The sequence below is a fragment of the Salvelinus sp. IW2-2015 genome, linkage group LG15 (genome assembly GCF_002910315.2).
Source record: "Salvelinus sp. IW2-2015 linkage group LG15, ASM291031v2, whole genome shotgun sequence".
Classification (NCBI taxonomy): domain Eukaryota; kingdom Metazoa; phylum Chordata; class Actinopteri; order Salmoniformes; family Salmonidae; genus Salvelinus; species Salvelinus sp. IW2-2015.
In genome coordinates, this window is record NC_036855.1 from 34,518,957 (window position 1) to 34,536,896 (window position 17,940).

General features: G+C 43.1%; 2 protein-coding genes across 2 annotated transcripts; both read right to left on the reverse strand.

Annotated features, from left to right (window-relative positions):
• Positions 1-208: 208 nt before the first annotated feature.
• Positions 209-10,800, reverse strand: elmod3 (ELMO/CED-12 domain containing 3). Its single transcript, XM_024001568.2, has 13 exons — positions 10,725-10,800; positions 9,475-9,982; positions 8,470-8,541; positions 7,604-7,678; positions 6,901-6,970; positions 6,542-6,604; positions 6,328-6,416; positions 6,085-6,208; positions 5,877-5,999; positions 5,619-5,749; positions 5,341-5,417; positions 5,012-5,139; positions 209-4,883 (listed from the first exon to the last, which is right to left on the reverse strand). Exons 2-13 carry the CDS (start codon positions 9,508-9,510, stop codon positions 4,645-4,647), a joined length of 1,227 nt encoding a protein of 408 aa, XP_023857336.1. The 5' UTR covers positions 9,511-9,982; positions 10,725-10,800; the 3' UTR covers positions 209-4,644.
• A 2,713-nt stretch (positions 10,801-13,513) lies between these two features.
• star (steroidogenic acute regulatory protein) lies at positions 13,514-17,736 on the reverse strand. The gene is made up of 7 exons (XM_024001254.2): positions 17,481-17,736; positions 17,089-17,196; positions 16,835-16,965; positions 16,490-16,648; positions 16,017-16,201; positions 15,775-15,868; positions 13,514-14,213 (listed from the first exon to the last, which is right to left on the reverse strand). The coding sequence occupies exons 1-7, from the start codon at positions 17,542-17,544 to the stop codon at positions 14,091-14,093; spliced, it is 864 nt and encodes a 287-aa protein (XP_023857022.1). The 5' UTR covers positions 17,545-17,736; the 3' UTR covers positions 13,514-14,090.
• Between the last annotated feature and the right edge of the window lie 204 nt (positions 17,737-17,940).

Sequence of the window (17,940 nt, forward strand, 5' to 3'; positions counted from 1 at the left end):
TTATGTTTGTCTCCATATGATATGGTAAATATACACGATGCAAAAAAACATCTACATTTAAATGGTATTAATATTAATTCCCATATATTCCCGTTAAGAAACAGAAAGTTTCCACCTCTGAATATTCCCCAAAATGTGCAACCCTAAATGGGGATCCTTAATAAATACAAAAATAATCACCGCAGCACAAAGAAAGAGAGCAAATAACTGTTTTCAATTGCATTTATTTAGGTTTCTCCATACATTTTACTGTACAACAGCACATATTTCTGAAATAACTCTCATTATAAAATAGGGCATCTACAATTAAGGTACAGTCATAAAATGCTTTCAGGGAAAAAAGACGACAAAAGCAACAGTAGAACATCTTCATATAAAGCGCAGGGGATTCAGGAAATGATTTGTTGTCGACAAAGCAGAGATTCAGACCACTCATTTCAGAGTACCTTGCATCCTGCTTAAGACCCATTTTCTCTTGGTTTTGAACTGAGATCTAACTGTTGAAAACAAAATATGACATAACTGGTGCAAATTTCAAGCCAAAACCTTGATTTAGGACTGCAAATCAAATTTGGAGAAGCAACACAATTCTTCTGTACGATCAGAAATGAATATCATTGTTATTTCTCGGTTTTTTTCCTGACATGGTCAAAGGTGGGAACAATCACTAATACACACAAGAAAGTGGATACCGTCAAAGCGACAAGTAAATTGGCTTATCATTAACATTGTCAACATCAGTAATGATTGTTCAAAAATCCATTAGAGTGGATCTGCAGTCAAGCTGAAAAAAAGCTATGTGGATCTAAGCATGTGGTTGGGCCTATAGTGGGCCTGTTTCATTTGAAATAAAGTACATAGACCTACCAGCTTCAGTGTTAGTTCACTAGTGTTTCAGGTGTGGAATATACATGCCATTTGACATCCAAGCTGTGTATGAGGGAGTGTGTATAACTAAGGAAAGAGAAAAGATACAATCTGCCATTATATGAAGTGAGAAGCCATTGTCCTTAACAGACATTCAAAGAAGAGAAAGAGAAGATCTGTCTGAAGTCTTGAGGTAAGCAATGTGTTTCAATAGAACGCCCTACTGACAATCATATAGTTACAATCACCTTCTGTACAAACTTCCTGATTCACACACTGAACTGAAACAAGTCCCTCTGCTAAAATAAAACAAAAAATAACAACTTTATGTGTATCTTCACGATCTGAAATACAGGTTCAGTTAAATTATTGACGGGGCGGCAGGTAGCCTAGTGGTTAGAGCGCTGGGCCAGTAACCCAAAGGTTTCTGGATCGAATCCCCGAGCTGACAAGGTAAAATTCTGTTGTTCTGCCCCTGAACAAGGCAGTTAACCCACTGTTCCCCGGTAGGCTGCCATTGTAAATAAGAATTTGTTCTTAACTGACTTGCCTTTTTAAATAAATAAAAAATATATAAAATTGACTTTAGTCCATTATTTCAGATTAAAGAGGGCTATGATGAGATTATGGCTACAAAGAGATATTGAGTAGAGCCCTGTTCCTTTAAGCCGGTTTGAAAACACAACACAGACAAGGCATAATATTCAGCCACCTAGCAACACTCACACTGTACACACCTCCAACATTCTAGAAGAGTGCAAATTTTGCTGATAAAAAACCCCACATACGCTTGGCAAAATAATGAGCACGAATTCCTTTTAAAAAAAAATAGGGGGTAATGTGCTTGGAAATAACCCAATAAAACAAGGTAGGCTATGTATAGGAGCTGATAATGTCCACGTTTATAGATGTTTATATAATGTGTATACTTTAGAATGAGTTGAATGGTTTTGTGTTACCTCAAAGGAGATAACCCCTGACACAGTGATACATCCAATTTTATAGGCTTCCCTTAGAGGGTAACATGACATCCTCTGGGCGAGCAGACACAATAGAACCATCTGGAACACAAGCAGCATCCTACTCACAGAATGACATCACTGTAATTCTACAGTATGGTTCAATTGACCCCCTCCTACTTGTTCTGCTTTCAGAGCAGAAGACAAATATCATATTTAAGAACAAGCTACCGAAGATCTACAAGTACCTCAAAAACATTCATCCACTGAGTAGCTCCACTAATGAGATGTGTGTGTCTCTTGTAGAAGGGGGGGGGGGGTGAATGTCCTATAGTAACAGCTTGAACACTCACTGACACTAAAGACTGTAAATGAGACATGACCAAGAGCAACAAATTCTACAAGGAAGGTAAAACAACAAGGATGCTATCGGATGCTACAGTACTAGTGCTACCTGAACATGCTACTGATTGAGACTGCAGAGCTATGCTCCCCTGCCATACTGTACCATTCCCCACAAACACAAGCACACACACCCTGAAATAAGGAAGGATTTCCCTCATCATACAACACTATTATTACTGATTATCCATGACAGAATTGGGATTGCATACGGTACACCTTCTTAGAGACACCCTTCACTGTTATCATCGCTATCAGCGTATCATTTAAAAGGAGTAAATCCTCCCAAATGTTTCTCATCATAACAATACCACGTCGTCTACGGACACCCTAACCTTTAGCTCATTCTAGATATCCATGAGATTAGCTAAACGTGTAATTTGTGTGCACTATCCATTTAGCCAGATAACCCACAGACGATTGCACTGGTCAAACAACTCCAGTTGGATGCTCTATAACGGAATGTAGGTAGAAAGCTTCCAGCAGACTTCAATCACTAGTCTGACTAAACCAGCCCACCAAACACACTCTGCTACTCCATGGCTAGTCAACTGTTGGCTTGACTGACCTGTCTAAATGCTCATCTCAAAATGAAACCATTTTTTATTATGTAATACACTACTTTTGACCAGAGAAACACAGGGCATATGATCGAAAGCAGAACATTATATAGGGACTACTAAAACATTATATTTGAGACGAAGGCTAAATCCCAGTTCAGATACAACAGCCGACATGAGACGAGATAACAAGTAGCTAATTTTAGAACGTTGCACAACAGCTGACGAAAGGGACAATCAGATCAAGACGAGAAGCGCAGTTGACACCTTTTCCACAGTAACAGTGCCTCTTTATAATGACGTGATGAAACTTTGAAACGAAGTTGCCACTTGTAGCAAACGAGTGTCCTAAAATACATGCACCAGAAACAGGGTACACTTTATGAATTGTCAGATAAATACTGTATCAGCAAGCAATGCTAGCTACGTGCAGCAACAAAACTAGCTAATTGTCTGAACACAGAACGTTAGCGCACTTTTCTCTGATTTTTGTCTAAAGCTTTGACATGTAACTTAGAATCTTGGAAACTGCAGCCGACGACCTGAGACGTTCTAAAACGACATCGTTCATATCAAACAAACTTAGTTCTAAAACTCCTTAAAGGTAGACTCAGCGGTATGACGTAGATGCAGAAAGTAAACAGCATAGTGGGTAAATTTCCGCAACAACTTGACGCAATGAGGCTCAATTTCTCTGTTGTTTTGGTCCTGTGGCAGCCACACACCTGAAGCGAACCTGTGCGCATGCGCAGATAGTGGCTGTGGTGAGCGCGAACTCTTGAAGTCGTTGCTGCACGTGGCAATGTCATTTCGCTGAGTTCACCTTTAAAGACAGTTGCTTCGCGTCTCATTATGTATTTGAACTGGGCTTAACAATTCTAACCCTCATCCTGAGTTTCTTAGCATAATAAGTTCCTCTCACTTTTATAAATACCATCAAGTACTATATCCATATAATATCATTTCATATACAGTATAATCTCATCTATTGTCATGACAGCTATCCCTTTGGAAAGGACTAAAATTGTTTTTAAATTATTAAAAAATATATCCCCCATACAATAGGGGGGCTCTGGGCCTATTCAACCTGCACTGGGAGATGGAGACAATAACCATCAGAGCCCACAGACCCACCACACACATAAGCCTGACTACACACACAAACACATTGCTCACTGTTCCAACTCCCTATAGCCAACACAGACCTTTACCTCCATACCCAGCACGCACACACAAACACACCCAGGCTTGGTTCTGCTGACAGTAGAAAACAGACATACACACTATGGCTTTCCAGATCTCTACTAGGGCCGTATAGACAGATCGGTGCCCTGGGGCTTGGCAGCTATTCAATAAACCAAGGGTGGGCATTCTTACTCTGCAGGCTTTGGCTCCAGCCAAGCTGAAACACACCTGATTCGACTTATCAACGCCTTGATTAAAGACTATGATTGGATGATTAGTAGAAGAATCAGGTGCGTCCTTGTATGGTAAAATTGCCTGTCCCTGCACTAGACCCAGAGAAAACGCTAATATTTCATTCACTCTCTCGTCCTCTTTAATGACATCTTCTATTCATCCACCAGTCCCATGTCTGTGATTTAGTGTTATCTGACCGCCACGCCATGTACTTCTGTTGGGAGAAAAGGGATCCCATACAAAATGATCTGAGAGCAGCTTTAAAGCATCAATGGGTATGTACCACAAAGTAGTGGGGTCAGGGTTTGGTGGGGTCCTCATTCTCTTTCTGTCTCACACACACACACAAACAGACACACACTCTCTCTTTCCAGCTCAGACTAGTCTAGCTGTACTCACATAGTCCTTCTCACTCTCAGTCTATCTCTCCCTATGTCTCAGATGAGCCTGGCCTCTCCCTCCATGTCTGGGGTCAGCTCACACACTCCAGTGAAGTGCATCTCCTTGCCCCTGGTTCCCTCAGACCTGGCCCCTCTCTCCCCCAGGCAGGGTGAGGGTTGCTGGGCCGTGGGGTCTGGGGAGGCCCGGGGGGCGCCGCCCGACTTTCTCTCCCTCAGGAAGACGTCAAGCCGACGCAGCATCTGCTTGGGGTTCTTTTTGGCAAACAGCTCCACTTCTGGAGGGGAGCAGAGACACAGTGGATGTCAAGGATGTGATTGTGTTACAAAGGGATGTTGTTAATAATGACATGACACTGAAACAACTGGGCTTTGTTAAGCCTTGGGTAAAAACACAGAGAGTTACCTTTGAGGACAAAGCCAGAGTCAGAGATAGTCTTCTGCTGGCTCTTCCAAAGCTGGTAGAGGTGCAGGAACGTGGCAACATAGAACTCATTCAACACCCCCACTACCTGCTGTCGCCGGTTACACTCCCTGGAAGACCACACACACAAAAGTGAGGACATCTTGTAAGCAAGTGACTAGGCTCTTGTGAGTGTCAAGCCAATGTGCCTGTCTGTCTGTCTGTCTGTCTGTCTGTCTGTCTGTCTGTCTGTCTGTCTGTCTGTCTGTCTGTCTGTCTGTCTGTCTGTCTGTCTGTCTGTCTGTCGTAGAGCAGCAGTGCAGGACACTTACTTGGAGAGGGCCTCTTCTCTGAGTGCATGCAGGGCGATACGGGTCATGTTGATGGACATCACACAGAACGGAAAGTTCTGGAGAAAGATTGGGCAGAAAGAGTAGAAACCAAATGGGATATGTAAATAGAAAGACTATTCAAGTAGCCAGGCACACATTACATAGATGTCCCTACTTGCCTTAACCTGAATAGTTTGTGTGTGTGTGTGTGTGTGTGTGTGTGTGTGTGTGTGTGTGTGTGTGTGTGTGTGTGTGTGTGTGTGTGTGTGTGTATGTACCTGTGTGGGGTGTTGGGACAGCTTGTAGATGTCTCTGGCTAGAGGCAGAGTCTCAGGGTCCATCACCAGGTACAGGGTGTGCATCAGCCCCAGGAAACCTGTACCACGCAGGTCTGTGGCTGGGTCCGTACCTACACACAGACACTCATCATTTCAGTGTTTTGTTCATTTCTTCATAGCAATATAATCTTATCACACTTTTCATCTCAGTGTGAGAGCGGCATCTAATGAAGTATAGATGCAGAAGACGTCTCTCACCTTGAAAGCCCACATTCTCCCAGTGGGTGCCGAACCGAGGACAGTCCTGCTTGCTGCCTGTCAGCCTCTTATAGATGGTCTGTAGAACACGCATGTGTACAGCCTGACTGTTATCCAAAGAACCTACAGAGAGGAACACACACACAATCAGCCTCTTATCGTCTGCAAAACGTCTCTCCCGCTCTCTCATTAAAACACACACACTTACACTGTGCGATGGCGAAGACCAGGTCCCTCTCCTCCAGTAGTTCTCTGTGAATTCGCGGCGGGCCGAACAGGAAGTGTGTGATAGCGGCCACACCCGTCCTACGGATGGTGGGCTGGATGTTCTTCTACAGAGAGAGAGAGATAAGGGACAAAAAGCAAACTGACATTTTTTTCATAATGATGAGAGTGAGACTCTACAATGCAGTCCTAAAACCCCCAGACACAGAAAGACCCACATTCTTACCAGCACCTCGCCAAGGTCTGTGGTCTGGAAGTGCTGCAACGCCTCATTAAAGGAGATGAGAGGAGTAGGACTGGACTCCTCACTGACCACTGGAGACACACAGGACAATAACACACTTCAACAGATTCGTATACAACTCAGAATGGAGGAGTAATACGTCACAGCTTTCAGGCAGCCAGGGAATAGGTAGATGTTGCTCCTAACAACAACTCACCTGGTTGGATACTCTCTAGAGCCTCCCACTCCTCTCGAGCCTGCTCCACCTCCGCACTCTCCTCTGCAAACACACACATACACACTGTTGAGAAACAAATCCATCACACACACACACACACACACACAGGTGAGGAGTAATCGTTCAGTCATGGTGCTATGGTCCCACCACCTCTCCAGTTAATTTTCAATCTGAACGACACCTTCTCCCCCTCTACGCCATGACACCCTCATTTCATACCCTGCCCCTCCTCTTCTTCATCCTTCCACCCTCCCATAGCCTGCTAGGGTTGCCTGGTAGCTAGGATACATGGTTGTTCCTTTGGGAAGAGGGGCCACTGTGAGTGTATTGTGTCTTACCTTCAGTCTTGGGTTGTTCTCCTCCTGTAGCCAGGGACTGCAGAAGGCCATTCTGCTTCAGAGCTGAAATCTAGACAAATCACAAAAACATTAAGGACACCCGCTCCTTCCATGACATAGACTGACCAGGTGAATGCAGATGAAAGCTATGATCCATTACCGACTTGTTAAATCCACTTCAAATCATGAAGGGGGGGGACAGGATAAAGAAGGATTTTTTTAAGCCTTGAGACAATTGAGACATGGAATGTGTATGTGTGCCATTCAGAGGGTGAATGGGCAAGACAAAAGATTTAAGTGCCTTTGAACAGGGTATGGTAGTAGGTGCCAGGTGCACCAGTTTGTGTCAAGAACTGCAACGCTGCTCGGTTTTTCACGCTGCACTGTTTCCCCGTGTGTATCAAGAATGGTCCAACAGCCAAAGGACATCCAGCGAACTTGACAACTGTGGAAAGCATTGGAGTCAACATGGGCCAGCATCTCTATGGAACGCTTTAGACACCTTATAGTCTAAGCCCCGACGAAATGAGTCTGCTCTGAAGGCAAAAGCAGGGGGTGCAACTAAATATTAGGAAGGTTTTCCTAATGTTTGGTATACTCAGTGTATCTGTAAACACACCATTTAAAAAAAAAAGAACAACAGTGGGGTCGGTTCCCTTTCCTGTAATGTCTTTGACATGAGGTCCAGTATAGAGCAACTCACTGGCAGAGACTTGAGCAGTGAACTGCCATTGGCGTGCCCTTTGACACTATGACCTGGAGTCAGTCCATTAATCACCTGGGAATACAGAAACACAACAGGTTACACAATGCCAGTGGTGGAAAGTACTTAGGTAAAAATACTTAAAAGTACTAAAGTCGTTCTTTTGGGGTATCTATACTTTACTTTGCTATTTTTTTTTTTTTATTACTTTTACTTTCACTTCACTACATTCCTAAAGAAAACAATATACTTTTTACTCTATTCATTTTCCCTGACATCAAAAATACTCGTTACATTTTGAGTGCTTGGCAGGACAGGAAAAAGGTCCAATTCACGCACTTCTCAAGATAACATCCCTGGTCATACCTATTGCCTCCTATCTGGCGGACTCACTAAACACAAATGCGTTGTTTGTAAATTATATCTGAGTGGTGGAGTGTGCCCCTGGCTATCCGTAAATAAATAAAAAACAAGAAAATGGTGCTGTCTGGTTTGCTTAATATAAGAAATTTGAAATGATTTAATGCTTACTTTCACTTCTGATTCTTCAGTATATTTTAGAAATTACATTTACTTTTGATACTTAAGTATATTTAAAGCCAAGTACTTTTAGACTTTTACTCAAGTAGTATTTTACTGGGTGACTTTCACTTGAGTCATTTTCTATTAAGGTATCTTTACTTTTACTCAAGTATGACAATTGGGTACTTTTTCCACCACTGCACAATGCAACATAGAACAGCAGGACCAACAAGCTACCAGTCTATACTGATGATAACAGAAGAGGTATACAGAAATTCCTGCTTAATAAAAATGTTTAAACAAACATCTCTGAAAGGGAACCTATGGTTGGTTGTTGTACTCACAGGTTTGTGGTTAGAGTGGCCATTGGTTAGCTCCTCTGTCTCTTTACATTCATGGGACAAACCATTCAGACCCTGAGAGGAGGGGGACAGACCGAGAGGCATCATCAGACACAGCCAGGGTAGCATATAAGAACAGGAAGAAAGGGGGCAGGAACATCTCTGTGGAATGAGATGCAGCTAAGGATCAGGTGGTTGCCCTCTCACCTGACCTGGGGTGTATTTATTAGTCTGATTCCATTGCAAAACGTTTGGTCGGTTGCTAAATGTTTTGCGACTTAAAACGTTTACTCCAAACCGAAAACGTTTTGCTACGAAAACGAGTTTCTCTATTGGACAGATTCTGGTAGGTCCCTCCCCATTTCGTTCCGTTTGTGTCCATTTGGTTCCTATAGTAAATGGATTCCGTTGCAAAACAGAGACCAAACGTTTTGCAACAGAATCCAAATAATGAATCCACCCCTGGCAGGATGGTACAGTGCCAGTGCAGACAGCAGAGAAAGAGAACTGTTAGGCTACTTTGTGGTGGAAACCTTTTATTTCCCCATGTGAACACTTTAGAGGGGAAGCTGCTTCATTACTTCCTCCTCCACTCACTAACACAATGGGGATTAAAAACAGGAGGGAGAGATGGAAATTCAGCTAAGCACCACACATTTCACGGTCAATAGTCAGAAAAACTGTCTAATGGATGTGTCTACAGTACTATAAGGTTGTACCTTCAGGCAAATAGATCTGTTAGTGCAGCAAGTCTCATGGTGCAATCTGATTGAATACCACCACACCCACATTGTCTAACCCTGTGATGGTATCACGCAGACAGTATACAGTTAACATGTGTACAGAACAGGCCATAAGGTCAAAATGTTGATTTGGAACTTGACTGATGTCTGTTGACTGATACTGTTCCATTTCATTGTATACAGCTGATGCGACTCTTAATCACATAGTTTACCCACAGTTTAAACTACTTCAAAAGGTTAGACTATTCAAGGTTAAAACACCTACCTCCGTGTGTGATGTGACACCGCTGTCCTCTTCCATGGCATGAGTGTGTGAGACTATGTATGTGTGAGTGGGTAATCCCTGTTCTTTAAAGCCTAATTTCTCAGACTAAGGCGGCCAAAAGTGCTATTGGGAAGACCCTCATGTTGTCTGTTGTGTCCCTTTCCACAACTACTGCTTTTCAAACTTCTCCTTCCTTCCTCTCTCTTGGTCCAGACTAGAGTCAACAGGTTGATCTCATTGAATTCAATTGTTGTGCATCCTGCCCCATTAGAGGGGCTGCAGGGCTGGGTATGGACACTGCTGGTCTGGTATGGCCTCTTTCTTTCCCAGCCGCTTCATTGCTTTGACACTCAATGTTGGCACCTCACATCCACGATGTAACAATGTTCAAACCCAGGTGGGGCGAGTCTTGAAGCCTTGCAGAGTTGGAGTGGGCCTTCTCCTTGACAGGATCTAACCAATAGGGGGCACTCATGCCATGCTATGTCAAACTGGTTGTCATGGATATCTGCAATTTGGGGCAGAAAAATAAGGTGGGTAACTAGCTAGCTTGCTCACAAATAAAATGTCAAAAGCATAATAATTATTAATGAACACAAACTGATCAATTGTCTATTTCAAATTATCTTTGGAAAAAGTATCCAAACCAAACTCATTGAATGATTAGCTAACGTTAGCTAGCTACAGTACATAGCTAGAACCGTTATTATGCTGTCAAACTAGGCTCACCAAATGGTAACGTGATACCGAAGACCCACTCACAGCCTACACAAAAAATCAAAAAACTTCAATATACAATCTGAAACGTGATTAACGTTACCGGTAACTTAACTGAGAACATTAGCTAACTACCGGTACGTTAGCAAGCTAGCTACGTGAGCTGACAGGCTACTGCTAGCTAGTCTAACTTACTGTACATTCAGTTAGCACTGGCTAGCTATCTACATCATGAATGCGTTTTTTTGTTGCATAACATTTGTGCTCAGAAGACAGTCAATATCAGTGGCTCTGAAGTACTGTCATCCAGCAAGCTAACATTAGCTAGCTAACTCTAAATCTAAGCTAAGTTAGCCTAGTTAGCAAGCTAAATATTTTTTCACAAGCCAACCACTAGTTTAACTACTCGCCTTCTGGAAACTGTCAAAACATTTTCGGATTTGTTTTATTTCTCTCTATTTCTTAAACATTCATCTCACAGCAGCGATTATCTATATAATAGTTAAATATGGTTTAATACAGTTTATTTTTACCTCAGTTTCACTCCCTCCAATCTCAGTTTCCCTTCCCCCTTTCCACAGTTAACTTCAAGTGCATTCTGGGAATTGTGGTTTCCTGCCCTGCCTAAACTGCCTATGCTGGACGATTCCTTTTCGATTACGTCATGGCTAAAGCAAAGCCAGTGATACATTTCCCAGAATGGACCTTGATTGTACTGGACACTGCAAATCGATGGTATAGTAAAATGTTTATGGTAATATAAACACGTGTATATAACCACAATGCACCTGTCCCGTAAAGTGGCATGAAAAATGGTATGTGTAGGTGTGCGCTGAGGCCATGATTGTGATCGGATGCTGTACAGGTCAGAGGAGGTCAGAATGATGTGAACTTACTCACTGTACTCTATACCTTTGTTGACGCAAAGTAGAAAAATAATACGTTTACGACTCTAATTTCATGTCTTCACGGTCCATCCCTCAAACCCCCATAGAGACATCTGGCATTTAACACAAACTGACATATTTGACCGCTCTGCATTGGTTTCCCATTGGCACAGATCTAGAGTCAGGTTAACCACACCCAATCACAAAACTGTCCAGCACCTGGACCAGGGCACATTTTATTCATTGGTTGACTGCACATTCACATGCTCTTCCGCTTTTAAATTTGAAGGGGGAAAAAATACCTAAAATGAGAAGTTAAACATTGCGCCAAAACATTACAATTTGCGCTACATGCGGTTAGTTCACCAGTGTGTTTACAGTTATCCAATGGTGTAGAGGTAGGAAAGCAGTTATTGGTAGGAAAGCAGTTATTCTTGGTGACTGGCTGTCCCTGGCTGTGGTCAGCTCGCAGGGCTCGGCATGGACATGTACTCTGAGAAATAACAGCTCTCTGACCAGATCCCCCTGGGCACACCACCTATGTAAACCTTTGACATCATTGTGGTAGAACATGTGTGGGCTGGGGTGACGTACAGTAGGTAGTTAGACTGGTGCTCTCCATCCCATCCAGCATCAGGGTTAGCCGGCCTGGCGGCCACAGAGCAGATCTGGGGCATGAGGACTATATTGCAGTCGAGGACATAGTTTATGTATTTTCAAAAGAGGGAATTGAACCATGGTTGTCATCTTGGTCAAGTATTGTATTTGATATTTCGATTGTTTGTTTTGTCTATTTTGTTTGGTTACTTCACTTATTTTCACTTTATGGCTGTATTTTGAGGTTATATATTCCCTTCCCCCTTTACCCTTAAAATATGTTTGTGATAGTGTCTCTTATTCTCTTCCCATGTATTAGGTATAGACCAAGGCCTTGGAGTGCCTTAAACATTTATTCTACTGTAAAGGATTTCATGCAAACTTCAATTATTATGCCTCAGAACACAGTTCCAATACATTTATTTTTCCATAACAGAAACCCACCCTCTTAACTATTCACAATCCTCAAATAATCTGTATGCAACAGCCAACGTTGTTGCTATGAGTTTAATTGCCTAAGAAGTGTAGGTTAAAATGTTTACAATTTATACTTTAAACAGCTGCCAAGAATATACCAATGTTAGTTATGACAGTCACCACAGGAGGTTGGTGGCACCTTTATTGGGGAGTACGGGCAAGTGGTAATGGCTGGAGTGGAATTAGTGGAATGGTATGAAATACTGTACATCAAACACATGGTTTCCATGTGTTTAATGCCATTCCATTTGCTCAGTTCCAGCCATTATTATGAGCCGCCCTCTCTTCAGCAGCCTCCACTGACAGTCACTGCTCTGTAATGCTCATGTTAGATTTAGCTCATTACCTCAATGTTAGCTGTTACTCAAATTCGGAACATTTCCTTTACCAATAAAATGTATATCTTCATCCAAATGAAATTATTTTGTTGGCCTTACTCTCAAAGATTTTGATTTAGGCAAGTGCGGCGTGCTGTGCTGTGACGTGTGCATCTGTAATCCTAGAAGACGCTGACTTCTATTAAAGAAAAAGCCTGTCTCTCTGACAAATATGACCCCCCCTTTTTCACCCCTGAAACCCATTTTCCCTCAGAGCGCACACCATATCCTAGAAAAGTACAGAACTTTCTGGAACAATTACAACTATAAATCATAGGAAAATGTTACAAGGACAATAACAGAGGGCAGACTTCCCCTTTGGCGTGAGTTGTGCTGTTGACTTCATCCCGGGGAATGTACTGCAGGCCCAGGCCAAGGCTCACAGTGCTGTAGAGTCCTTCACACACATGTGAATGGTCAAACACCTGCTTGCCCTGGCAAACACAACAGCCAAATCCATCTAAGACAGGAAAATATTTTATGAACTAAACTTTGTGGTTAAAAAATACCTTTTGAATTCCTCTCCTCAGTTGAAATGGAATATTTACGTAATGATTGTGAGGACTTGAGACGGTTCGCTTGTTTGAGTTTTTCTGTGATGTTCTTGTCATATTTGGTTGTATTCGTTTTGTGTTCAGATGTGTAATAATTTGGTATTTTTCAGTTGTGGCATATTAAATGATTTTAATGACTGACGATATATAAATATTGATCATGTTTGAGTGGTATGCCTAAAATGTTTTATTTGTAAGTGCTTTTCCACATTTTGTCAAGCGAGATAGTAATAGAAGAATAATCCTTGTACATTTGAATGATGTTGAAATCATTTATTCACTTGGCAGTCATCCTAACCCAGTGTAATGCAATGACATTGTTCTACAATAAATATAATATTGAAATAAAAGTGCACATTTCACATTGAGAGTGCAATGACAATGTAATTACCAGTGCCATGGCTGGATAAAAAGTGACTTGGGTGGTTATTGTGCCGTAGAGACACTATACAGACTTGTGGGAATGTGTGTATGTTTTGAGAAGAAGGTGTGTGAAGGGGGCTCACAGGTTGCATCTAGTCTTAAGTATCCTCTCGTAGGGCTATGATTACACAGGCAGACACATTCTGATCTTTCTTTTCACAAACTGGTCTTTTGACCAATCAGATCAGCTCTGAAAAATAGCTGATATGAAAAGATCTGATGTGATTGGTCAAAAGACCAATTAGAAGGGAAAATATCCGAATTGGGCTGCCTGTGTAAACGCAGCCCTAGTCTCTCCCCTTCATCTGGACTGGTGTGTGAACAGGTTAGGTGTATAGGAGAGAAGGAAAGGACATGAGGAGAGTAAGCCACTTTAGACTGTTAATACATCCAGAGTTCAAAAGAAGAAGGTTTCACTCAATTGTACTGAAATTCTGTCCTAAGAACTCAAGAGAGTAGTTAGAATTTGATTCTCTTGGAGTGCCTTTGATGGAGAAAGTGGCAAAGATGATTGGGCGGAGCTGTCCATTTGGTGGCCTGCCATTGGTGTACACACTAATCGAAAGGTCAAAGGGCATGGTGTGTCAGCATGCTGGTGCCATCTCCTTGGAAACACTGTTGTCGGCCATCCTTTGCCTCAGGTGGTTGGCAAAGTCCACCTGTGTCTGAGAGAGTACTTTGTTTATGATGGTCTTTGGGATCCAACCCTGTGAGAGAGCGAGACAGGGTGAAACAGGAAGAGAGAACATGATAAGAAACAACAATTAAGTGTCCTCAATGCAACCATCATCAACCACAACCTTAGGCAGTAATCAGTAGCATCTGATTATAACAACACAGGTATATCACATTTAACAGAAATCACTCATTATGATTAAAGGCCAAACAATATATATGGATCCATTAGTTCCAGAAAGGATCTTCTGATCTTCTTGACCCTAACCAGTTAGGCTTCAAGACGAGTCACTAAACCGAGACTGCTCTTCTCTGTGTCACGGAGGCTCTCCACACTGCCAAAGCTTTCTCTCTCTCTCCTCTGTTCTCACCCTCCTAGATTATCAGTTGCCTTCAACACCGTGAACCATCAGATCCTCCTCTCCACCCTCTCAGGGCTGGTCGTCTCTGCACATTCTAATATTGCATCCTACCTGACAGGCCTCTCCTACCAGGTGACGTGGAGAGGATCTGTGTCTGTGTCACTACTGGTGTCCCCAAGGGCTCGGTTCTAGGCCCTCTTCTCTCTATACACCAAGTCACTAGGCTACGTCATATCCTCACATGGACTCTACTGTCATTGCTATGCGGATGACACTTAACTACTTTTCACCTTCCCCCCCTTCTGACACCCAGGTGGCGACACACATCACTGCGTGCCTGACAGATATCTCAACTTGGATGTCGGCCCACCACCTCAAGCTCAACCTCGACAAGACGGAACTGCTCTTCCTCCCAGGGAAGGCCTGCCCGCTCAAAGACCTCTCTATCACAGTTGACCACTCCACAGTGTTGCCCTCCCAGAGTGCAAAGAACCTTAGTGTGACCCTGGACAATACCCTGTCATTCTCTGCAAATATCAAAGCAGTTACCCGCTCCTGCAAGTGCATGCTCTACAACATCCGTAGAGTACAACCCTACCTCACACAGGAAGTGGCGGAGGTCATAATCCAGGCACGTGTCCTCTCCCCTCTGGACTACTGCAACTCGCTGTTGCCTGGGCTCCCCGCTTGTGCCATCAAACCCCTGCAACTTATCCAGAACACTGCAGCCCGCCTGGTTTTCAACCATCCCAAGTTCTCTCATGTCACCACGCCTCTCCTCACACTCCACTAGCTTCCAGTCGAAGCTTGCATCCACTACCAGACCATGGTGCTTACCTACAGAACTGCAAGAGGAACTGCCCCTCCCTACCTTCAGGATATGCTTAAACCCTACACCCCAACTCGAGGACTCCGTTCTGCCACCTCAGAACTCTTGGCCCTCCCACCCCTACGGGAGGGCTGCTCCCCCCGCCCACCCAGCACTCGCACTCTACTCTACATTATTGATGAAAAATTGAATTTCAATGCCGGGGATATGTGGTTGTCCCACCTAGCTATCTTAAGATGAATGCACTAACTGTAAGTCACTCTGGATAAGAGCATCTGCTAAATTACTAAAATGTCAAATGTAAAATTCTGAAAATGCTTTTTGCAGAGGGTGTCAAACCAGATAGCTACAGTTGTATCTGTCTGACCCTAGTGATAAGATGCAGGTTAATGGCCTCCATACCTTTAGATCTATGCTTAACAACCAGGTGAACTTGGTCTTGTTGGGGTCATCGGCACTGGGCCGCATCACTATACATGTTGGTCCGTTCTCTGCCCTGAAAAAGTCAACAATAGTGTGTAGAATATTCATGTTAGCATATGTTGGAGTCCAACACAATATTCAAATAATTGTTTTATATGGTGTATTGTTAGTGACTTATCCATCCATCTTTCCATCCATCCCTTGAGTCTAAATTAGCCTACCTAACAACTCCCCTCTGTTCAGGCATGGTGGGGTGCTGAGTGGACATGCCGGCAAGGAAGCACGTGGACCCCCGGCGCTTGGCACAGCGAACACTAACGAAGTCCCGCGGCCCTACCACGTTACCAGGCGTGGGTCCCGACACCTCGTGGGTCACCATGGTCTCCTGACCTATCTTCTGGAGGATCTAAAGGGGGGAGGAGAGGAAGAAAAATGGAGGAAGAGAGAGAGAGAAAAGGAGAGGAGAGAGTCAAAAACCTCTGTATATTCTTCAATGAGAGAATGCACATTGGGGCTCTTACATTGAACAAAACAACCCAGAGTATAAGACTTCTAGTCAATCCATGCAATCTGTGTACACATGAGCCAATTCCTCTTAATGTTTTGTATTGTTGTTGCGTTATATATGCGATTTAGCAGAACCTTTTATCCAAAGCGACTTACAATGCCTTGTTTATAAAGTTGATTGTCCCACCTTGACCTCTTTGACGTTAGGGTTCCAGTCTCCCATCTGCTCCATGTTGCCCACCAGCTCCCCATAGAGGTTATCAGAGCGCTGGTCCAACAGCACCTCCAGCTTAAACACCTTCCCCACGTCAGGTAACACCTTACTCAGCACCTTGTCTCCATTTGCCTGGGATCATGGGACCAGATAATTAAAACTCATAGAACTGCAAGAATAAACATCAACCTTAAACAACAACCTTTTATATTGCAATTCCAAAAAGATAAACGTCTGTAATTACTACATTGAATAGGTGAAGAAGGGAATTTCAGTGTGCCAGCCCTCCTGTCTTTGGCACTATATCTCTATACTCACAGCAATGATCTCAGTGGTCCATCCATCCTGATCGCCGAGGATGCTGATAGACTTCTGCAGCGCCTCCTCTCCCTGCTTCACATATGACACCTCCGCCTCATTGTAGCCCTGCTCCTCCTCGATCCGCGAGCCTGGAGCACAGCACAGACAGACATTATAAGTAGAGTTAGAATAGACTTCCCTTTTGGGTATTTGTGAACGAAAGAAAGAAAAACAAGTAAGAAGTGTGTTCTGAGTGGAGGGTGTGGACTTACTGAGCAGTGAGCTCCTGCGGCGGACATGGCTGATCCAGCTGCTAGGGTTGGGGCCTGCTAGCATGTTCAACTCATGGTGAATGGCCACCATCGCATTCTTCCTCAAACCTGGGACAAGGAGAATGGGAGAAAAAAGTAGATAAGAACAGTGTTATAAAAAGCAGTAGAGGAATCTACAATACATAAAATTGTTAGTACAAAAGTCAGTACAATTTGAACATTTTTAGTACCATAATTTTTTGTAAATATTATTGCTAAACCAAATTATTAAATAGATTTCTTGTTAGCTAACGATCCACAACTAAAAATTACAGTTTCAGACCATACCATGGCCACAGGGCCACAAGGCTATGAAACCCTAGAGAATCATTCACAAACTGTCTCTCACTAACCTGTCATGTTCCTCATATGTCTGTAGGAGATGCCAGCGCACAGTTTGAAAGTTGCAGGCAACATTTTGTATCAATTTAGTGTTTAGTTTCTGAGTGAAATAGATATTGCTAAAATATAAAAGATATAAACGAGAGGACCCGTTTAGATTGTCGATTTTGTTCTTGGTGTCTCAAAGAGAGAAATAGAGAATCCTAGAACTGTAAAACAGAGAGGACCAGTATGGTTGTGTTGTCGAGAGGATTTTTGATTCTGTCTGTGGGAGTTGCAGTATGTGTGTCTATATAAGCATGGAGCAAGGCCGTGATGCTGTCACCTCGGAGATAAACACACACATCATCCCGACGTTCTAATGACCCTGTGGCCAAGGATACCTCTTGGACAAGCTGAGAATGTCTCCAAGCTCTAATAAACATTGTGTCAGATAACATCCAGTGCTCAGGCACACTGCACCACACACAC